The sequence below is a fragment of the Sordaria macrospora genome, chromosome 5 (assembly GCF_033870435.1).
Source record: "Sordaria macrospora chromosome 5, complete sequence".
NCBI lineage: Eukaryota > Fungi > Ascomycota > Sordariomycetes > Sordariales > Sordariaceae > Sordaria > Sordaria macrospora.
The window spans coordinates 3,686,153-3,707,672 of NC_089375.1; the positions used below are offsets into that span (position 1 = coordinate 3,686,153).

The window sequence follows — 21,520 nt, forward strand, 5'->3', positions numbered from 1 at the left end:
TACCTTATACCATATCATACTTAGACACATCACAGATCCCAGATTCCCACACAAGGACTCTACTCACTTCTTCTTAGCAGGCCTTCCCCTCCCCTTAGCCGCAGGCTTGGCAACCACCACCTCGTCGTCGTCCTCATCATCATCCTCCACATCTTTCTTCGCCTTCTTCTTGCTCGCTGCAGCCTTCTTCGCAGCAGGCGCCTTCTTCGCCTTTGGCTGCTTGATGTACTTATCCTTGGTGATATCCACATCATCGTCTTCGTCAACTTGGGCGGCATCGTCAGCGATGGCGGCGTCTCCCTCGTCGTCTTCCTCGATGGCCTCTTCCAAGTCGGGAACGTCCTTGGCGATCATCTTGGGGGCGAGGATGCTGCTGGCTTTGATGAAGGGAACGGGGTGGGAAGCGGCGTTGTAACTGTTTTGGGACAAGTTAGTTGCAGGTCGCGTAGACATGGGAAAAGGGGGGGGGGGGGGGGGGGGGGGGGGGGGGGGGGGGGGGGGGGCCAAAAAAAAAGACTCACAGCCTCGTAAAAGCAGCCTTGGTCTGCGTCTCAATGTTGACGTTTTCCTCCGCCTGATCACCCAATCCCAACTCCTTGATCGAGTCAAAGTCCTCTCTCGTCAGGTAATAGCTATCCATCAGATCGATGACTTCCGGCACGCAATCCTTGCCCTCAACTTCGAGGCGCTTGACCGTCTTGTCCCACAGAACAGGCATGTACTGCTGGCGAATCTCGTGGGCGTCGCCCGAGGACTTGAGGCGCATGTGGGCGTGGATCTCACGGTTGAAGCGGCTGAGCTTGCCGTACTTGCTGTTGTTGCCAAGCCAAGAAGTGAACTGGGCCTGTCCGCCGAATTGGCCGGCGATGAGACTGGAGGGGCGGACGGTACTGAAGACGGCGTGCGTGGGCATCAAGCTCCATTGTTGCTGGGGACCGTGGATCATGCGGTCGACTAGGTCGCCGTCGCTGATGCTTTCAGCTGCTTGGTCGACAAGTTCGAGCCACTTGAGGTTCTGTTCCCTTGGAGTATAGCCCTTTTGGTTCAAAGCCATGGGCCTCGAACGGAGGTAGTTCTCCTGGATCATGAGGTAGGAGAACTCGTGATCGTTGAAGTAGAGCTCAATTTTGTCATTCAGGGTTGCCGTGCTGGAAGGGGCGAACATGCCGCCGCCGATCAGCTTCTGGCAAATATCCCAAGGCTTAAGGATGACATGCTTTTCCCAGGCCTTGCTCATCTGCTTGCTTTGATCGAAGTCCATGGTAGACTGATCCAATTTCGCCGTCGAGATCATGTTGATGATCTGGCGAATGTCCTTACCGCTGCCTTCGATAAGGGCATTAACAACGGGTGGTGGGATCTTAAGCCCTTCTCTGTGGCAGATGGTCATGATGCGGGAACGAATCTGGTCGACCGTGGGACGTTGGAATTTGATATCAAAGGCGACATGATCGAAAGGCTTCATCTTTGGCAATCTGCGCTCGTTGCAAATTAAGATGAGAGGCACCTCAGTCTTCCTGCAGAACTTGGCAAGCGCACCAACACCGCCACGATCACCAGCAGACATACCGTCGACCTCGTCCATGATAAGGACAATCTTCTTCTTGCCAGCATCAACCTGCTTGCCATCTCCAGCAAAGAAACCTAGAAGAGACGTGTTGGTCATGACATCGCTGACACCGTTCTCGACAAGCTTCTTGCTGCGAGTGTCACTGGCGTTGCTCTCGATCACATCGTAGCCTTCCAGCTTAGCAGCAAGATGTGCTGCAGTCGTCTTGCCGATACCAGGAGGACCAGAAATGATGATCGCACGGGATCCGCCCGAACCATCGGCACCTCTCTTCTGGAAGTCATACTTTCTCGCCTTAGGCCAGTTCCTGAGCCAATTTTGAATCTTTTCCACGTTGGCCTTGTTGCCGCAGATCTGGTTCAGCGCCGTCGGAGCATACTTTGTTGTCCAGAGTTGGGACAACTGTTTGGGCGGAGCAGGGGCGGGACGGGAAACACCGCGGGCGGCAGCAGCCTTCTTGGCCTCCTTCTCAGCTTCCAGTCTCCGAGCCTTCTCTTCGCGATCCAATTTCTCGGCTTCCTCACGGATCTTCTTCTCTTCCTCCTCCCGCTTCTGCTTGGCCTTTTCAGCCCCCTTTCCGGTACCACCACCAGCGGGCATAGTCCTGATAAGGTAGAACAGGCCTTCCTCGTCGATGGTCTTAATACCATGCTCTTTAATCTTCCGCAGCTTGCTTGGTCCTGCATCGTCACCGAGAACGACAAAATCGGTTTTGCTAGACGGCGCTCCTGTTACCTTGCCACCATAGCGCTTGACGAGTGCTTGGGCATCCTCACGCGCGATGGTCTTGAGTAGTCCGGTGAACACGAATGTCTTGCCCGCAAGACAGTCAATCTCACCTTCAGGAATCTCAGCAGTGCCTGCCATGGGGGGTGCACCCACATTTCCACCTCCTGCAGCCTTGCTCTTCCAGTCGAACTTGAAGTTTTCATCCTTAGGAGGAGCATCTGGCGCTTCGATTGTCGGTATGTTGTCGAGGATCTTCTTGACCTCTTCGGGCTCTTCGGGCCCCGCATCCTTCTTTGCCCTTGGGGCACGGGGTTTAGCGGCCTTCTTCGCTGGTTTGACTTCTTCCACCTCTTCGTCTTCCTCGTCACTTATAACAACCGGTGATTTCCGCTTCGCTGCCGTAGCAGTTGTGGTCTTCTTGGTCGCTTTGCTGGGTGCTGGCTTCAGGTCTTCGTTGTTGGATTCAGCTGCTACTGTCTTTTTGGCGCGGGATGCAATACGCTTGGGCTTGGGGAGAAGCTCCTCGTCGCTGTCCTCCTCAGCATAGTCATCGTCCTTTTTCCTCTTGTTGCCGCCCTTGACTTCAGCCGCAAAGATATCGTCGCCAGCATCGTCGTCGTTGTCGTCCATATAGGCATCGCCGTCTTCATCTCTGTCGTACTTCTTGTAGGCCGTCGTGGGTTTCTTTGTGGTCGAGGTCTTTGTAGTCTTGGGAGGTTCTGGTGCTTTGGCAGCTGGGGTGGCCTTCTTCCGGGGGCTTGTTCGAAGCGCAACTTTGGGTTCTTCTGGCTCGGGCTTTGCTGGTGTCTTTTTCGGCGTTGACTGGGAAGCAGTAGCTGTCTTCGTTTTCGAGGTTGCAAAGTACTTGGCAGCATCGGTTTCGACTCCTTTTACGGGTTCTCTAGAGACTCTGTCAGCTGGAGTAACATAGAATGTATCCGGCAAGTATGTCATGGAATACTCACACTACTTTCTTCTTTGGTGCGGCCTTGGTTGGCTTCTTGACCCTATAAATGCTGGTTAGATGCTCGTTCTAAGCATGGATGGTTTTTATTTGCGCTCACTCGACAACCTCGTCATCTTCGCTATCCTCGACAACCATCTTTCTCGGTCCTGCGACGAGTCTGTTAGCGTGGCGATAGGCACGTGATGGTGGTCATAGTTCAAGCTTACTGCCCCGGGTCTTCTTCTCTTCTTCCTTCTTGGGTGCTGGCGTTGCAGGCTTAGCAGGCGGCGCGCCACCTTTCGGGCCAAAAAACGAGCGAATGTCGGCAGGCATGGTGCTACTTGGTGAAGAGAAGCAGTAAAGGCCAAAATGGAGATGGAATACGTCAAAAAGTTGGGAAGATGCAGCAATCAGATGATAGCAATGGGCATCTTATAGCACAGCAGACTGGTAATGGACTGGGGGAGTGAGACGGGAAGTTGAAAGGTTTTTGGTGTGTAGTGTAAGTTGTCCAAGGCAGCTGTCCTTCTGCCTAGCAATTATCGTTGAATCAAAGGCCTCCTTCAGGAGGGTAGAGAGCTAACCGGTCAACTCTTGTCCCTTGTTAGGAAGTACTTGTAACAATTGAATAAGTGAGACGCGACGGGAAGGTGAAATGGATGACGCGAGTCCCTTGTTCTGCACCCTTGTCGCGACCGGTGGGGCCTAATGCTACAAGAATTAGGCTGCCAGCTGTCTTGTTCGTTGTGTATGCGGGGTTTGTTTTCTGTAGAGGGCTTAATTGGATTTCGTCGCAAGCTTCTGTCCGCTGTGGCCGGCAAATTCCCGCCGGCACCGACGCTTTTTGGTGGGTCACAATTTTTGGAGACCCGTCCGTGCCCCGTCCGCGCCCGCAGCAGCACCTTTGCAGTTCAGTTGGTCGCTCTGCCCGGTCCCCGTCTCTGTGCGCGCGCTGCTTCGGGGAATCCGTATCAATCGTCGTCGGCGACCGGCATCCATCCAATTGGACCCTCCTTCCGTCCTCCGTCCACCACCACTCGTCCCCGGTCCGGTCCACCCTCGATACCTCTCATAACAATGAAGCACAACGCTTCCTTGACGCTGCTCAGCGCCTTCCAGGGCCTCAGGATATCCTCGTCGGCCACTCCCTTCCGCGCCGCCTCGCTCGCGACCTCTGCCGTCCGCCGTCCGATTGCGCCGACCCCCGTCTCCGTCGCCTCCCATGTTCGCCTATTCTCCGCGACCGCCGTCCAGGCCGGCTCGTGGCTCGAGCCCAACCTCAACAGAAAGAAGAAGATGATGAAGGGAAGGCCCAGAGTGCCGACCGGTGGTTCGACCAAGGGAACAACAGTGATTTGGGGAGACTACGGCCTGCGCATGCGCGATCACCACCGCAGAATCAGCGCCGCACAACTCAAGCTCGCCGAGGACACCATCAAGCAGAGGTTACGTGGTCAAAAGTACCGCCTGTACAAGCGCGTTGCTTGCAACGTCGGTGTGTACGTGAGCGGTAACGAGGTGAGCAGCTGAACAACCCTACAAGCCGACCGCCAGGGGACACTATGCTCACACATGCGTTCTCGATATAGATGCGTATGGGTAAGGGTAAGGGTTCGTTCGATCACTGGGCGACCAGAGTTGCCGTCAACCAGATTGTCTTTGAGATCAAGGGACACTTGCACGAACAGGTTATCCGCGATGCCTTCCGTCTGGCCGGAGTCAAGCTTCCAGGTAATAATAATGGCGCATGCTGCTCCATATTTACACGAGTTCGAGACGAGTAGAATACTGACAAAGTTGCAGGTCTGTATGAGTTCGTGAAGAAGGGTGACCCACCAGTGGTTGGTATCACCAAGTTGGAGAACGGTCTCACAGTGGAGGACCTCAAGAATCCAAGGAAGAAGCAGCTCTTGACACCAGAGATCACCCAGAGTGCTCCGAACACATCAAGCATTTCTGCTCCTCCTTCGTAGAGAGGTGGACAACCATGAGCCTATTCTAATTGTAACATTATGTAGAACAACAGAAAGGCCAATGTGCAAAAGAGCGTTGCCATGGCCGTTTCATGATTATGATGATGGCGTGGTGGAGATCACCACTTGGAGCAATGCTCTGTTGGCATAGTGAAGTTCTAGACTGATTTTAACTATATACCGGACGGGTGATGGTCTGCCGGCATGGGTTGGGGCACCCAGGGGAATCAACGAGCAATATGGGCTTCTTAGACATGGCCTTTGAACCATAGTAATGAAGTCTTATGACCGTTCATAAATGATGTAGTATCTACTTATAACTCGGATCAAGTAACGATGCTGCCTAGTATAAGTAGTATAAGAATGGATGGTGAAATCGGGTAACTGTCTGCCTGTATAAGCGGACGATGTGGTCCGTGCGGTCTACCCCTGCCGACTGTTAATTGATTTTCTGAACGGCGCGTCACCTCAACGCGTCTTCCATGCATCTCCAATTCAGCGTTTCCTTCCTTCGTCAACCCATCTACCTCTACACAACAACACCACACCAAGATGGCGCTTATCGTCGACAAGCACAGGCCGAGGTCTCTCGATGCCCTCACATATCATCCCGAATTGTCGGAGAGGCTACGGTCACTCGTAAGCAAACCACTTCGTTCCCTCCCGCAAAAGAAGCTCCCCGCTGATGACGTTTCTAGGCGCAAAGCGGTGACTTCCCCCACCTCCTCGTCTACGGTCCATCCGGCGCAGGAAAGAAGACCCGAATTGTTGCTACCCTCAAGGAGTTGTACGGCCCCGGTGTAGAGAAGATCAAGATCGACGCCCGTGTCTTCCAAACCAGCAACAACCGCAAGCTCGAGTTCAACATTGTCGCATCAGTGTACCACCTCGAAATCACTCCGTCCGATGTCGGCAACTATGATCGAGTAGTAGTCCAGGACCTCCTCAAGGAGGTGGCGCAAACACAACAAGTCGACCAGTCAGCAAAGCAGAGGTTCAAGGTGGTGGTCATCAACGAGGCCGACCACCTCACCAGAGACGCCCAGGCTGCCCTCCGTCGCACCATGGAGAAGTACTCGCCCAACCTACGTCTTATCCTCCTCGCCAACTCGACAGCCAACATTATTGCACCCATTCGATCGCGATGCCTGCTCGTGCGGGTAGCGGCTCCGACACATCAAGAGATCTGCGATGTCCTTGCTTCGTCAGCGAAGAAGGAGGGCTGGCCGGTTGTCCAGGGTCTACACCAGAGGATAGCCGAGGAAAGCGGAAGGAATCTTCGCAGAGCACTGTTGATGTACGAGGCGGTACATGCGCAAAAGTGAGTAAACGCCTCGTAGCTCCAGAGCCTGTTATGGCGACTTGAGATTGCTAACATTACCCCCCACCCGCAACAGTGAGAAAGTCACAGACACCACTCCCATACCACCCCCAGACTGGGAAGCCCTCATCGGACAAATTGCCAAGGAGATCATGGAGGAGCACACACCAGCACGAATCCTGCAAGTTCGAGCCAAGCTTTATGACCTCTTGACACACTGTATTCCCGCGACGAGCATCCTAAAGACGCTCACATTCAAGCTCATCCCTCTGATCGACGACGCACTCAAGGCGGATGTGATCTACTGGTCCGCCTTTTACGAACATCGCATCAAGACGGGTACCAAGGTCATCTTCCACTTGGAGGCGTTTGTGGCCAAGTTCATGAGGATATTCGAGATGTATCTGATGAGCATGGACTTGTAAATTCGGCGTCTTTGTTTGTTTCGGGTCTCAAAATGGGCATTTTGGCGTTCCGGGGAAAGGGGGATGGCATTGGCGTCGTGTAACCAGCTAGAATTATTGTAGGGATTTGTTTGGCGAATTATGACGGTTTATACCACACCTACAGGCATGAAGAGTAGACTACATTGTAAGCTCTAGTGCCGAAGTCGTAGAAGAAAGATCATATGTTTGATTCGTGCATGTCTCATGTTATAGGCTAAAAACCGTTGCGTTGCCCGTCTTGGTACCTCGAGGGTACCTCTACGGCTATACCGGTAGGTACAAAGCACAAGAAGTGAAAGAGTTCAAGAGTGAATATGACCACTCGAACTATCCAAAGCTCTGTGTTTCTTCTCGTGAACACCAGCTGATTCTCGCCAAGTGTCTTTCGAAAGGGAGTCGAGATTGGATGTTCGGAAGAGGGAGGCGGAGGAATTCAAGGCTGGATCGACGGTATGGAGATGTTCCAGAGAGAAGTAGTGTAAGGAACAAACATGGTCATCAGGGGCACCCTGCTTTGAGGTATTTGATTGGGTAAAATGGCCGATTTAGCCCCATGCACCATGACCGTTCCCGCGAACAGGGCGTCTGGGCGTGCAGGGAACAGCCACACTCCAAGATCACTCTTGTCCAAATCGCGTTCGTGTCCTTTTGGGGGACGAACACCAGTGAGGCCAGCTCTCCACAGGCTCCAGGAGGCAAGCACACAGGACGCCCAGCCGTTGCCAGCCCACTGAAGCTTCACTGTGAAGGTCGACCTCCAGCTTGGAATCCATCCGAATCCATCTCCATCATCACCCACGACGGCATCGTTTTCCACACCGCAACCCACAACACCGGGCACAACAGCAACGATAGCCACCGGGCAACGGATAACGGGACAACCAAATCTAAACCAGCACTAACACACTAACGGTTCCATCACCACCGGCACTTCCCTCCCGAGCTCACCAGAAGCTACCCGCTGGGCTACACACACGGCGCCGCTGCGGTTGCAGCCTCCATAATCTAGTACACATCATCTGGCACGCCGCCATAGGGGCACATCGACGACAAGCTCGCAACCATGTCGCTCAACATCTTCCGCGTCACCGGTATGCTTCCTTTGGTTGGAGGATTACAATTGGGATCCTAGAGAATGTTGAGGGTGGATTGCTAACTCGGGGTAATGGTATAGCGGACTTTAGCCACTTGGCTTCTATCCTCATCCTTCTCCATAAGATGACGCAGTTGAAGGTATACACAACTCTAGCTTTGAATTTCAAGGCAGGCAATGCTAACCTAGGACTGTCACAGAGTTGCGCCGGCATCTCTTTCAAGTCGCAAGTCATCTACTTCATCGTCTACGTTACCCGCTATCTCGGTATGCCATCCCTTGGGAAGAAGCTCTATCCATTACGGTTCCTCCGCCTAGGTAGACCATTGTGCTAACATGTGTATCTCCCACACAGACCTCTTCTGGACCTCAAGCTACTACAACCTCGTCTTCAAGATTCTCTTCATCGCCTCATCCGGGTACATCATCTACCTTATGGTCAGCGCCTACAAACCCACGAACGATCCCGGGCTCGACACCTTCCGCGTCCAATACCTGCTGGGATTCGCCGCCGTTCTCGCCATCCTCTTGCCCTACCAGTACAACTTCTGGGAGATCATGTGGGCCTTCTCCATCTGGCTCGAGTCCGTCGCCATCCTTCCGCAGCTCTTCATGCTCCAGCGCACCGGCGAGGCCGAGACCATCACCACCCACTACCTGTTCGCCCTCGGCATCTACCGCGCTCTGTACATCCCCAACTGGATCTACCGCTACGTCACCGAGCCGAAGCACAAGATCGACTACATTGCCGTTTCCGCGGGCATCATCCAGACGTTGCTGTACAGCGACTTCTTCTGGGTCTACTATACGACTGTGATGAAGGGTAAGAAGTTCAAGCTGCCTGTTTAAGCTGTGGGAAAGGCGAAATGGTTGGAAAGATCGGCGGAACCGAGCAGACAGAAAGCTATCGATCAGTGTTTTATCTGGATGCCATATGTTCGAGTACCATCGCCGGGTGATCGCTCGGATCGTCCATTTGCACCTGGCACACCATACGGCAACAAATATCAAGCCCCGACCGCAGTCGCGATTTTCAACACACACTTACCGAGGGCGCAAAGCCGTTGTAATGGCAGAGGGAAGAGAATTGGAGGAGGAATGCTACACCCAGTGTGGTGGGCATGCGTCGTTTAACTTTGACAGAAGAGGGATATAACGTGACAATGAAAATTAAAACTGGATTGCATGTTAGGCCGGCGTTTTGTGGGATGGAGGTGGCTTTGTTGATAAGTTGGCGCACAGCTATGGGGATAGCCCTCTTCGCGCGGCAAGACAAGGACACATAGCCACCCATGGGATTGGATTCTGGCTTGGTGCGCTTCTAGAGGGCGATATACTTATGTGGTTTAGAGAAGGTCGAGAACGACTTTAGGGTACCAAAATCTCAAAAGTGGCTTCTTTCTTTCAGGGGCAACAGACCCTGTGCTTGAAACATTAAATGTGGTGTTTTGGTAGGTCAACCAAAAGGTGACACTCCTCGAAAAACCCGTTGCCGGGCTGTTACACGGGTATGGGTGCGAGCCGAGCCGGGGTATTTGTGATGGGAGAACTGCATGAACAAAGACGTTTCGAGTTCTCAAACGACGGTGATGGTACCATCGGAAGCGAGGCCCCCCTGCCGCCTCGGCATTGCACGACGTTGACCGTGGTGCTACTTGTATTCCGAAAGTGTCCTCCGAGACCTTGTCATCGACCGACAAGGGCTTTCTAAAACACGAATCTAGCCTTTCAGAGAGCCCTACCTTTTCCCATCACTGGATGGTTGGACATCATGACGAGATCAAACCAATCCTTATCCCAAAGCATGATAAACGGTTGCTTCCTATTCTGGTACCGACACTGAGCCTGACATATACTAATCTGGTCAGAGTGATACACCAAGACGTGTTTTTTTTTGTTTTTTTTTTCCTGTCACCCAGGGCATCTCTTCCCGTCGTCGCTCGGAGTCGGGAGTGTAACGAACCCGCTTTCCGTGCTACACTTTAAGGTGGTGACTGACCTTAATGGACCATACCTAACACAGGACAACAACCTTCTGGGGGGGGGGGGGGGGGGGGATCCCCCAGTTCACTCCTTATGAGGTTCATCATCCCGTCTGTCTCTTCCTGCTCACACCACCAGCGGTGTCTCTTTCTCTCTTTCTCCCGTTTCTCCCCTTCGGCCTACCTACCTACCTACCTACCTACCTACCCATCACTACCTTAGCTAACCAGGCGGAATAGAGCTGACTCGCTCGTTCGTTGAGTGAAAGAGAGCATGACGATGATGGTGGTGGTTAGGTAGCTCTCCCACAACAAGCCTTTTTTTTCTCTACTTTCTCGCTCACATTCGTACGACTCTTGACCGCAGGCGGTAAGACGTTTTTTTTATTTTTTATCTACGGTAGCCATGGCTGCTGCTGCTGCTAGCCACCACCGCTCGTTTAACATTTTTACCACTACTACCTTTGGTTCCTTTTCCTTCTTTTTTGTATTATTGATATTGTTAATTTCTCCGGCGAGCTGTGCTGCCTTGAAGGATGACAGCAGCAGCAGTTATGGAGCTGTTGGAGATGGAGCTGCGGGAGATGGAGATGGGACACTCTCGAAAGTGAAGAGTTGGATCAAAGCGGAAGGAGGAGCAGTGGAAGAAGTTCCGGAACTGAAGAAGAAGAAGAAGAAGAAGAAGAAGAGCAACAATTACGCTCTCACACAAAAGACCAACCGCGATGACACACCATTACCATTACCGCCGCCGCCATCAACAACAACAACAACAACAACAACAACAACAATAACCATTACCATCACCATCGCCATCGCCACCTCAACAATCACCCAACCACCTTCCCTCCCCCTCCCCCTTCATGTTCTTCAAGGCCGCCAAAACCCCGACCCCGACCCCAACAAAGACAAAGACAAAGATAGCGCAATCGCCGACCTCCAATCCCAAATCGGTTCCCTCTCCTCTCAACTCTCCCTCCTCTCTTCGAGTTCGCAATCCCTCTCCCAAGCCTCCCAGCAAACAAGCCAACAACTCTCTCAATCCCTACAACAGGCCTCGCAGTCCCTCCAGCAAGCTTCCCAGCGCCTAAGCCAGACTGAGCAGTCGCTGGTTAGTGCACGCATAACGCAGCAAGCTGCTGAGCAGGCTTCCCGCTCGGCGACGCAGCGGGTTGACGAGTTGAGTAGGGGTTTGGGGGAGATGAGCAGGAGTATGAGTCTGAGTGCGGTGCAGGAGGTTAGTAGGGTTAGGAGGGAGGCGAGTGTGAGTGTGGAGGAGAGGGTTAGGAGGGTTGTAGAGAGTTTGAGTGCTGGTTCCAAGGGGAAGGGTGGTGGTATTGATGATGGCGATGAAGGGAAGGGAATCAATGTGCCGGTTTTGGTCGGGGCCGTGGTGGGAGGGGTAGTGGGCAGTTTGGTGGTGACGGGGTTGGTGGTTGTTTTGTTTATGAGGAGGAGGGGGAGGAAGGGTGGAAGGAATATGGGGGAGAAGGAAGGTGGTGGTGGTGGGGAGGTGATTTACGTTGGTCCTGACGGCCAGGGCAGCAGTGTTGGTTCTGGATCTCGTGGGCGTGGTCTCGTCGGCGGTTCTCGCGGCAATAGTAGAGGTAGTCATGGGAGGAGCAGAACCGAAACCCGCCGCCGCGAGAACGTGAAAAGCTACCCCGGCGACGGCCCAGTAATATGGGTAGCTTCAACGGACAGAGACAACACCACCCCCTCCACCGCCGGGTCCGGGACCCGCGTGGCATCACCTTCGATATTATCGACGTCAGCTGTTCACAAGTCATCCGACTACGAAGACGAAAGTGTCTACAACGACGGCGAAAATGGCGGGCCGCCACCCAGCTCACGAGGAGGAAGTATCAACACGGAGGGAAACAGGACGGCGCTGTCACCGCCACCGCCGGCGATTCCACCGAGAGCCAAATCTAGGTCTAGGCCTGCTCCTGGGGAAGTTTCTACTGGTCCTCCTGCATTTGTTGCTGAAACCCCGATTCCTCCCGTCCCCGCTCCCGTTCCCACAGCATCAGCTTTACTTTCCCCTTTCCCGCCACGGCCGAAGAGTGTCAGAAGCGGAGTAGGTACCGGTTCGGTTAGACCCAAAGACCGCCAAAGTCAAAGCAGTGATGAAGCCAGGGGGGTGGGTTGCGCTGTGAGTTACTACTCACCACCGCCACCACCGCCACCACCGCCGCCACCGCCAGCCCGATCACCTCCATCCGTACGGGCGGCCTCCGCCGTCCCACCAGCACCAAAGTGGGCGCCGCCCACGATACCAGGGTACGGCGATGATGCGAAGCCTTTGGGTTCCGGCTTTAAGCTGGATAACCCGCCGTCGCCGTTGGGGGCCGGGGCTGCTACGAACAAGAAAAAGCCCCGGAATAATACCAGACTCAGCATCTTCCCCGGCCCCAGCCCAAGTCCGACGCCTAGTACCCAAGGGTGGTCTTCGAGCCCGCTTAGTTTGCCTTCGCCGCGAACTCCGCCGGTTCCTAGTGTGCCTACCGAGCGGATGAATACAGGTGGAGATATGAATGGGGGGAGTCAACATCAACATCGACGGGGAGGAAGTGGAGGGATTGAAGAAGAGAACAAAAAGAGAGGACGACCTGTTCAAAAACGACAAGAAATCAGGGTAAAAGATGGGCAATCACCAAGTCCTGCTGCTCCAGCGTTGGAAGCATGGCTAAAGAGGGGGATGTCATCTACCAGAGTGCCGGTACGGACAGGAACAGGAACAGGACCAGCTGGTCCAACACCAGGGGAAATAATACCTCGCTCGGCATCTGCTTCCAATCTTAGAAGGCAGTCGTACACTGCGAGGTTAGGGGAACAGGTGCAGCAGCAACGCTTTCTGGACGCAAAGGACGATGGAGGAAGAGGGGAGGATTGGCCTATACGACGGCAGTCATAGTGGGGTTGTTGGTAGAGGTAGAAAGAAAATAAAGAGGTCATTTTTCGGGAAAAGTACCTCTAGGTAACGATATTTGACACATACCATACTATAGGTTGTTGATCATGTCTGGAAAAATGAGGCAAATGTGTGAAAGTGCATACGAATACTTTTTTCTACGTAGGTATGTGCCCCGGAGAAAAAGCAGAAACCGGCAGCTCAAAACGGGGGAGTAAACATCAGCACGCAACGTAGGTACCTAGGTAGTCAGGGCATGGTGCGATTCTTGGGATACGTGATGCATCTTTACTAGGTACTTCTGATGTATGAAGCTCGGATTGTTTCCGCTGAAACATACGAGTCAAGATAGAAGTCATAAAGAAAGAGTCCCGAAGGTTTCTGAGTGACTACTGTGTAAGATAGGTATCCAGTCGAGGAACCTACCTTAATTATGAGCATAGAGGTAACTGGACCGACGGAGTCTGAAGGGCGTCTGCCAGAACTGCCGATTTCGCCATCTGCGTACCTACTGTCCCCCGCAATGCGCGAAGTCAAGCATTGATTGTGAGGTAATTAAGAAGGAGCATACTGTGAACGTGGAAAGAAGTCATCACGAAGATGTGTCAAAAAGGAGCACAAGACACGAGGGAAGGAGCCCACGGCTGATTGCGAGCCCGGTTGGGCACGACAGCACATGTACATAATCACAGATCCCCCGGCCTGGACTTGGAGTGGGTTGTTTTTCTTCTTCTTCTTCTTCTTCTTCTTCGTCTTCTTTTTCTTTGTCACCTCATCACAAACAGCACTTCTACCTAAATATTTTCGCCCCTCTTCCAATTCTGTGCCTTGAAATTGAAGAGTTGTATACTTCCCCGGGGATGCGAGCATATGCAGTCTGCTTATGTGAGCAGGTCTATAAGAACTAGATCCGAGCGCATGCATTCAACAAATAATATCGGTCCGATGGTGTAGTTGGTTATCACGTCAGTCTAACACACTGAAGGTCCCCAGATCGAGCCTGGGTCGGATCATCTTCTTTTGCACTTTTGACTCGCGACTTTTTGCACTTCGTCCTCTTTTTTTAAAAAAAAAATAAAAAATTCCTGTCCTGCCTCCCCTCGTCTTCATTCCCGCTTGGTCAGTCATATTTACATTGGCACGCTCTCCTCTCTTCGGTGCCCATCCTATCAGATTTTGAAATTCTCTACGCTGAACACTCTTTGTTTTTTCGTGATCCCGGCGGTCAAATTCCTCATCAAAAAAGCCACGCTCACTCACCGATGGTCTGCACGGTGAATATCAACGCCCAAAGACAGCTTGGTGTAACGGAGTGTATCTGCAGGGTATCGTGAATCTGAAAGTGACCCAACATCCTGAATGGCTGGCGACAGTGACATCATAGCAGCCATCATGAATGGTATCACCGTCCCCACCAATCACGGTCAGCTTTTCCAGTGGAACGACAGCAACACCCCTCCAGTAAGGCTGATGCAGTACACACGCATAGGTCAGCACATTTCAAGATTCGAAGACAGGAAATGATATCTTTTTTTGGGGATATTTTGACCAAGTGGATTGGTTGGGCTCTGTTTGGGTACGGTGAAGAGAAGGCTGTTGGGGCTGGGCATGAAGCTGGCTGGATGTGGTGAATATGGAGCTGAGAGCAAAGCTGGGCAACACCTGTGATTCCGGCACTTCATCCCCCCTTTGGACAGGATGTGAGCCTCGCCAAATAAAGTATGTATGCTGTTTTCACCACTGACCTTTGTTGCATATATCTTTCGTTTTTCTTGTTCTCTTTCTCTTCATCTTCACCTTCACGATCTCGTCGTCTTTCTCAAATATTTTGATACAATATCAACTTTTCACGAAGCTTCTTCAGTTTGCATTTTGAAGGTCTCGTGCCGTTTGAAGCCGGCAAACTCCCGAAAGAGCCGGCGTCTGGGCTCCGTCCAAGTTCCCTGATTTTTAGACTCTTTCTTAGGGGTTCACTCGGCTTGTGGGGGCCCGTCAGGCCGCTGTCACTTACACCACGGCACTAAACATCAAGCTTGGCATCACCGTCGTCACCGGACCCGGAGTTCGTATTCCGTACATATACTGGCGGTCCCCTTCTTCGTCAACTCACCTCCTTGGCTACAAGCTCAAGCTCAACTCAACTCAACTCAACTCAACTCAACTCAACCTACCCACTTGCCACAATCGGCAACGACGGTAATATCAACCGAGGTCACACCACCACCACTTCTTTCTCGCCTTTTCTTGCCTTACGCAAGTCTGCGCCTACATTTGCTTCGGTAGTCGAAAAAGGCTTATCACATTACACAAACGCGAGGCAAAGAAAAGTAAACCGCAGAAGTACGCTAGAAGCTCGACACGAACGTCCCTTGTGTGTATCCTCACAGCAGCGCCCGGGGATTTAATCTATTCAACACCACCTCGGCACCATCAAGGCGACGGACGGCACAAGGCAAAGACCTCGACAGAAAGAGGACAAAGGAGTTTTTTTTTGTTTTTTTTTAATCTTTGATTCGGCATCACACGTCCTGGGTTGGGACTTCGCATCGCAGCGCAGGTCAATGAAGAGGTTGACTGGAAAGGAGGAAGACAAATTGGCCCACATCTGAAGGCGGCTGAGTTCTATGCCGGCAACTCCGTCTCGCTCTCTTGGCCTCAAATTGCTCCGCCCCCAGAAACAAAATCGACGATAATTCTCGCTGGCAAAAGAGGTTATACGAACTGAAAAGCTCAAATCTGGAAGGCAAAGACTGAGAAGGCATTTATACCAGTCCAGTGGTTAAGTGAGATCAGGTTTTCGTTGATAAGCCCCCGGCATCAACACGCAACTCAACTTCCGAGAACTTCATACGGCACAACACACACATCAAACCCACCTCAACATGGTCCGCTTCCTAGACGAAGACGAGCAGCGCGAGCGGGACTACTCCCACCGCGGCCGCCGTCCCTCTCCCTCTCCAACCCGCTCCCACCACTCCGGTCATCGAGACAGAGATTACTCACCCGACTTCATCTCCGGCCCCGGCCGGGTTCCCCGTCCGTACGCCAGCGGCGCCATCCCATCAACAGCAACAGGAGCACCATCACCAGTGCCACCACCACCTGTTCCCTCCCCACCACTTTCTCCCCCTATCCCTACCCGTAGTACAGTAGGAGGTGGCTATATCTACGACGACGAATTCCGAGGTCGAGGCCCCCAGACCGGCGCTCCTCTCCGAGGAGGGAGAGAGCCCTCCTGGGAACGCAGCTCCGGCACCGCAGCCCAAGCATCACGAGCGCGGAGCATCAGTGAAAGCAGAAGCCGATCACGCGGTCCACCAGCACCAGGACCAGCGCCGGGAACCCGCGAGCGACACATCGTCCGCGAAACCAAGATGTACGGTGGCCCAGAACTTGCGCGTGACACCCCTGAGCGAGCCCTCGCCGTCTCCGATTCCCGCCGGGCGCGCTCTCCAAGTCGAGACACTTCGCGCTCTAGGTCTCGTTCCCGTGGTGCTCGCAGCATCTACACCACAGATGACGACTCCGATTATCCCCATCGTCGACGCTCCCCTTCCCCTTCCCGCTCCCGCTCCATAGCTACTCGCTCCAAACGTTCACCTTCCCCATCCTCCCGCTCCCGCTCCACGCGCTCTCGCAGCCGACGTTCCCCTTCGCCCGCACCCCTCCGCAACAAAGCAAAAGCAAAAGACCTCTTCTCACCCTCCACCTCCACCGCCGCCCTAGGCGTCAGCGTGCTAGGCGCCATCGTAGGCGGCCTAGCAGCGCGGGAAGCAACTGAGCACGCGCGCAAGTCTCATCACAACAGCAAACACTACGACGGCAGCAGCTCGTACGACGGGCACAGATCGCGAAGTCGAAAGGAGGAAGAAAGGGAACGGAAAGCGGCGCTGATATCGACCATTGTCGGTGCGGCGGTGGGCGGGCTGGGGGCGAATGTTATTGAGAAGAAGATTGAAGAAAAAAAGAGGATGGAGAAAGAAGAAAAAAGGGCGAGGGAGAGGGGCGGGTATAGGGAGTTGAGGGATAGGGATTTTAGTAGAGAGAGGGATAGGAGTACTACTAGGGATGGAAGTAGGGATGGAAATAGAAGTAGAAGTCGACATGGTGGTGGGACTGGAAGAAGCATAGATACGCCGGCGTATTCGGATGATGATAATGATGAAGATGATGGAGATCGGGGGTATTATGGGACGAGTAGTACAAGTACGAGGAGGGGAGGGCGTTGAGAAGAAATGGTTTCTGGGAGTGATATGGTTGCATCTAGGTCTAGTACATTCGGTAATAGAGGATTTCCAGCACTAGACTAGCTGGCCACTGGCAACATGTCTGTCCATTTCATTGATGCTCAAGTAGGAACCCAAGAAAAGTTTATCTACCAAAAGAAGAAGAGTTCATTTCGAGACAAATCCTACGTTGAAAACAGGCCTGGATCTCTCTTTTCTTTCCTTCCCTTCCCTTTCCTTTCTTTGTCAATCTCCCCGAAGTACCTACTAAGCTTTTGTCTCTCCGACCAGCCCAGCCATCACACCCATATATGTTTATGTTGCGTCTGTTTTTCTTCCTTCACCCCTCATTCCCATTCAGTCTATAATACCTAGTGTGAGAAAAACAAACCATTTCACACAGGTAACCCCTCGTCCGTAGCCTCGTCCCTCTCCAACTTCTCCAGCCCCGTGCCAACAGCGCCGTAAATCCTCAACGGCACCGCAACCTCGAAGCTCTCGCAGATGAGATTCTCCGCGGCAACCAGGACCAAACCGCCTCTATCATCCCTCGATATTTCCTCCAGCAAGGGATGCGGTTGTTGCTGCTGTTGCTGTTGCTGCAGCATAGTATTCCTCTCCCTTTCGCGTTCGCGTTCAGACAGTGTCTGGTTCTTCCGCAACATAGGCGGTCTGCTTCTGCTCTTACTCTTCTGCTCTTTCCCCCTTCTTTCGGCGGTAGCGTTACCATTTGTTTTGACTAGCCTCGTTTCCCTTTCTTCTTCTTCTTCTTCTTCTTCTCCTTCATTGTCGTCTTTCCCTTCTTCTGATTCCTCTTCTTCATCCACCTCTTCGATAACACCGTTCCTGTCCGCCTCCTCATCACTAACAATCTCGTACTCTTCCTCACCATTGTTAGTTATCCCCAACCCCATGCCCATCCCTTGCCCCTGCCCCCGCCCCTGCCCCTGCGAAGCCTGTCCCAGCACCTGGGATTGTCCCATCCGCTCTAATGCCTCCGCGCTGGGTACCACAAACTCTACTCTGACCTTCCACTCCAGACTAACTCCGCTCGTCATGAACTCTGGCGTTGCCGTGACGGGAATCGTTGGTGTAAAGACTATCCTCTTGGCAAACATGGTCGCCTCGCTGCTGCTCACCAGCACCTTTCTCGTCACGCGGTGCACGCTTGCCTCGCTGCGCAGCGCCAGGCTGGAATCTACCCGCTCGGCTGTTTCCAAAGCAACGTGCACAGCGTAGCAGGGGATCTCGGCGCCTTCAAAGTCAATGGCCATGGTGAGTTGCTCGCCTAATCGGTAGGCGGGGCGGGCAAGCATGACGACGGCGACGCGGCGGCCGTTACGGGCGATTTCGAAGCGGTTGGTGGATTGGTTGGAGTCGTGGGAGGCGAAGTTGGAGCGGAGGATGGCGAGGTCGATGGCTTCCTTTGCGGTAAGTATGGGCATATGGGTTTGTGGGCCGAAGGGATTGAAGTGTGAGGAGGTGGTGGAGTTGAGAGAGTAGTTGGAGGGTCGCCGGGAGGGAGGGGCGCTGGCTGTTGGGCTGAGAAGACCAGGAGCGCGAGCACCGTTCTGGAGTTGAAGAGAGCGCGAGGAGAGAAGCTCGTCAACGTAGGAGAGGAAAGAATCTTCATTGGAAGCAGGCTTATCTCCCAATAGTTTCTGTCGTGTCTGCTGTGGTTGTTGCTGGTGATTATGATTATTTAAGGTAGTGGTAGATGCTGTGTTCGTATTATCGACGGTCTGAACCCGCGCCTGGTCTCGCAGGATGATATAGGGCGCCATCAGGTCGTGACCTAGAATCTCGCCGTGGTTGTTGACGCTTCCAAGCACGCGGAACGGAACGTCCACGGACTTGACATGCTTGTCTTTTGCGCCTCCTGGCCTTTGCGTGCCAATGACGAGGCTATATGATATCTTCATCGCTTTGCCGCGATGCGTTGGTGGTAGCCCCTTTGGTAGCCTGAACGAATATTCGAACGTCTTGCTCTCCCCGGGTGCTAGCTGCAGGTCGACAAAGAGAATCGACTGGGGTGTTGATAATAGGGGGATCGATTTGGAGCTGGCAATCCCGCGCATCTCTTTGATGGTGCTGAGTTCTCCTCCGCCTAGAAGCTCGCCAATGGAACTCGTGATACTGCCCCAACCGAAGCCCCTGAGTAATCCGCTGTCGCGCTTCGTAGTTTCCACACCAATCACGCCGCCACCATGGCCACCCACCACAGCTTTCCGCTTTACTTGCTCAAATGGTCCGAGATTCACCAAAGAGCCATCGAGGGTAAATGACCCCTGGATTTGCGCATAACCCATCATCAACGATTCCGGCATCTTTGCCGTATTCGGCGAGAAGCTGGACGGCCGCCTGCTATGACCGGACCGCCCACCAACCATTCTCAGCGGTTGTGGTTGGACATACTCTGATGCTAGTGTCTCGGAAGAGTGGTTGCTCATTGAGTAAAACTCGCCACTACTCCTAGGTGTCCCGCCAATGCTTGTTGTTGAAAGAACACGTGCCGATGGTATCGCACCATGTTCGTTGATAGTGGGGATCTGGTCTCTTGACCGCATGGGTAGAGACCTGACAGATTCGCCAGCGAGTGAGTATGTCGGGCTCATAATGTTGTCTTCATGTACCGGCCCCGCCGAACTGCCTCCGTGGACGACATCGGGCGAAGAGGATGACTTGGTAAAGGGAAACCTGAACTCGGAGTTCTGATCTGCTCTGGGAGAAGCCTTGGGGGAAGGGGACGTTGCCCATGGGAAGATGCTTCGTGTTCGTTCGGAAGGAGTCAGAGGGCCTTCGGTCGGGCTGTGTAGAGCGTTCCGGTTGGGAGGATAGGAGGCATGAAAAAGGGGGGATGGCTGTTGTTGAGAGGTCTGTACTTTTGGATGTGTAGCTGTATGGGGACGAGGCGAGTGGTCAGGCGTCTGTTCCATGGTGTTGGCCTCACGCAAAAAAGATGCGGGCTTACCAGACTTGGGCCCGCCGAAGAAAGGAACACGGGGGATTATCTGTAAGCTTGAAGCTCGGGCATGACCCCTCGCTGGTCGCTGGGCCTTGACGGGAGACGAATTGAGCTCCGGAACCTCGTCCATGCCCTTGGTAGAGCCCAGTGACACGATGGACACCGACCTCTTATGTCCGTGGCCATTGCTGCGTGCGGCGGAGGAGCTCGAGGGAGGACCACCCCGGGAGCTGCTGGACCCGGGATTCTGGATGGGCGACCAGGGTATGGAGCTGTCTCGGGCGCGGGAAGTGGCAGCAGCGGATGGAGCTGTCAAGGAAAGGGTTGACCGATGACCGTGACCGCGTCCACGCACCGAGGGCGGCGGCGCCAGGCCGTCAGCAGCATGGCCCTTGACACGACCATTCCCTCCTTGTGTAGCAGCTGACTGAACGGGGTGACCGGGCCCAAGGGGGGATGGCTGGCGCAATCGTTGCTCGGCAGCGGCGCCTAGATGTCTCGGAGAGGGATGGGGGTTCTTGGTGGGCGTAGTGGGCGGGGGCCCGGGAGGTCGTGCGACGTTCTTGAAGGTGATTGTACACTTGACTTCCTCTCCGGCAAAGACGACGTGGTCCTGCCAGCGGACAAAGACGCGGATGTTGCTGTTGGCGGCGGGGTCTGGAGGCGACATTTTGGCTCTTGTGCGTTTGTTCGTCTCTGTATAGTCGTTCCGTCTCCTCTTTCTTATACACTGCCTGAATCAAGCTGTGTCTGCCTCTGTTGATGGATCGCCGTCCAGGTCGCTAATCCTCTGCTTCTCTCTTCATTGCTGACGAGCAGCAGCATTTTCGGGGTGCACTGTGCGCGAGAGGGTGGCAGGCGTCGGCGGGGGGGCGGGGGGTGTCCGAGTCGCGGGTCGTGGGAACGGAAGCTGTCGAGATATATGGAGATGTGGAGGTTCAGATGTCAAGAGAGAGATGGAAGGATGGGAAACCGAATGCGGTGCGGTCGGATGCCCGTGAGGAGAAAGTGGAAGCTGGAACAACACTGAACAATGGAACCTCAATGGAGCACTACCAGCTTCCACTTGAGCCTGAAGCGGTAGGTCGTATGAATGGAGCCGCCCGGGTGCTGAGAGTTGCGATAGGTTGCCGTCAATCCGCCCGCACCGCTGGAGTCCTTCTTGGCTTCGGAGCATCGATGGTGCCAAGACATGCACATGACACTGTCCGATAGCCATCATAGCGTCAACAGCCCCGAACCACAGCAGTTGAGGAGAACAGGGCCCAAGCTGCTTCTCCTGAACATCCCAAAAGGGGTCAACACTAACAACATGTCAAACACCAAACATCACATCACATTTACACAGCAAATCG

The 21,520-nt window shown here is 53.7% G+C and overlaps 7 protein-coding genes and 1 non-coding gene across 8 annotated transcripts; 6 read left to right on the plus strand and 2 right to left on the minus strand.

Annotated features, from left to right (window-relative positions):
- Window positions 1-63: 63 nt before the first annotated feature.
- Window positions 64-3,606, minus strand: SMAC4_06758 (uncharacterized protein; the record flags this gene model as incomplete). Its single annotated transcript, XM_003344933.2, has 5 exons — window positions 3,473-3,606; window positions 3,364-3,412; window positions 3,265-3,306; window positions 522-3,200; window positions 64-415 (listed from the first exon to the last, which is right to left on the minus strand). Exons 1-5 carry the CDS (start codon window positions 3,576-3,578, stop codon window positions 64-66), a joined length of 3,228 nt encoding a protein of 1,075 aa, XP_003344981.1. The 5' UTR covers window positions 3,579-3,606.
- A 389-nt stretch (window positions 3,607-3,995) lies between these two features.
- SMAC4_06759 (mitochondrial 54S ribosomal protein uL16m) lies at window positions 3,996-5,296 on the plus strand (the record flags this gene model as incomplete). Its single annotated transcript, XM_003344934.2, has 3 exons — window positions 3,996-4,763; window positions 4,835-4,976; window positions 5,049-5,296. 3 exons carry the CDS (start codon window positions 3,996-3,998, stop codon window positions 5,216-5,218), a joined length of 1,080 nt encoding a protein of 359 aa, XP_003344982.2. The 3' UTR covers window positions 5,219-5,296.
- Window positions 5,297-5,647: 351 nt separating this feature from the next.
- On the plus strand, window positions 5,648-7,411 carry SMAC4_06760 (uncharacterized protein). The gene is made up of 3 exons (XM_003344935.2): window positions 5,648-5,857; window positions 5,917-6,539; window positions 6,616-7,411. The coding sequence occupies exons 1-3, from the start codon at window positions 5,771-5,773 to the stop codon at window positions 6,962-6,964; spliced, it is 1,059 nt and encodes a 352-aa protein (XP_003344983.1). The 5' UTR covers window positions 5,648-5,770; the 3' UTR covers window positions 6,965-7,411.
- Window positions 7,412-7,771: 360 nt separating this feature from the next.
- On the plus strand, window positions 7,772-9,478 carry SMAC4_06761 (uncharacterized protein). Its single transcript, XM_003344936.2, has 4 exons — window positions 7,772-8,076; window positions 8,160-8,218; window positions 8,279-8,345; window positions 8,434-9,478. The coding sequence occupies exons 1-4, from the start codon at window positions 8,049-8,051 to the stop codon at window positions 8,925-8,927; spliced, it is 648 nt and encodes a 215-aa protein (XP_003344984.1). The 5' UTR covers window positions 7,772-8,048; the 3' UTR covers window positions 8,928-9,478.
- Window positions 9,479-10,466: 988 nt separating this feature from the next.
- On the plus strand, window positions 10,467-12,977 carry SMAC4_06762 (uncharacterized protein; the record flags this gene model as incomplete). Its single annotated transcript, XM_003344937.1, has 1 exon — window positions 10,467-12,977. One exon carries the CDS (start codon window positions 10,467-10,469, stop codon window positions 12,975-12,977), a length of 2,511 nt encoding a protein of 836 aa, XP_003344985.1.
- A 936-nt stretch (window positions 12,978-13,913) lies between these two features.
- On the plus strand, window positions 13,914-13,987 carry SMAC4_13854. Its single transcript has one exon. It is a non-coding gene; the product is annotated as a tRNA-Val (tRNA).
- A 1,560-nt stretch (window positions 13,988-15,547) lies between these two features.
- Window positions 15,548-17,549, plus strand: SMAC4_06763 (uncharacterized protein). Its single transcript, XM_003344938.2, has one exon. The coding sequence runs from the start codon at window positions 15,857-15,859 to the stop codon at window positions 17,201-17,203; it is 1,347 nt and encodes a 448-aa protein (XP_003344986.1). The 5' UTR covers window positions 15,548-15,856; the 3' UTR covers window positions 17,204-17,549.
- Window positions 17,550-17,595: 46 nt separating this feature from the next.
- Window positions 17,596-21,154, minus strand: SMAC4_06764 (uncharacterized protein; the record flags this gene model as incomplete). Its single annotated transcript, XM_066090515.1, has 2 exons — window positions 20,172-21,154; window positions 17,596-20,096 (listed from the first exon to the last, which is right to left on the minus strand). The coding sequence occupies exons 1-2, from the start codon at window positions 20,833-20,835 to the stop codon at window positions 17,596-17,598; spliced, it is 3,165 nt and encodes a 1,054-aa protein (XP_065947290.1). The 5' UTR covers window positions 20,836-21,154.
- Between the last annotated feature and the right edge of the window lie 366 nt (window positions 21,155-21,520).

Coding starts and splice junctions, on each gene's coding strand:
- SMAC4_06763 (XM_003344938.2), top strand. CDS start 15,857: ATGGTCCGCTTCCTAGACGAAGACGAGCAGCGCGAGCGGGACTACTCC.
- SMAC4_06760 (XM_003344935.2), top strand. CDS start 5,771: ATGGCGCTTATCGTCGACAAGCACAGGCCGAGGTCTCTCGATGCCCTC. Junction 5,858..5,916: donor CGGAGAGGCTACGGTCACTC/GTAAGCAAACCA, acceptor TGACGTTTCTAG/GCGCAAAGCGGTGACTTCCC. Junction 6,540..6,615: donor GAGGCGGTACATGCGCAAAA/GTGAGTAAACGC, acceptor CACCCGCAACAG/TGAGAAAGTCACAGACACCA.
- SMAC4_06761 (XM_003344936.2), top strand. CDS start 8,049: ATGTCGCTCAACATCTTCCGCGTCACCG. Junction 8,077..8,159: donor CAACATCTTCCGCGTCACCG/GTATGCTTCCTT, acceptor GTAATGGTATAG/CGGACTTTAGCCACTTGGCT. Junction 8,346..8,433: donor CTACGTTACCCGCTATCTCG/GTATGCCATCCC, acceptor TCTCCCACACAG/ACCTCTTCTGGACCTCAAGC.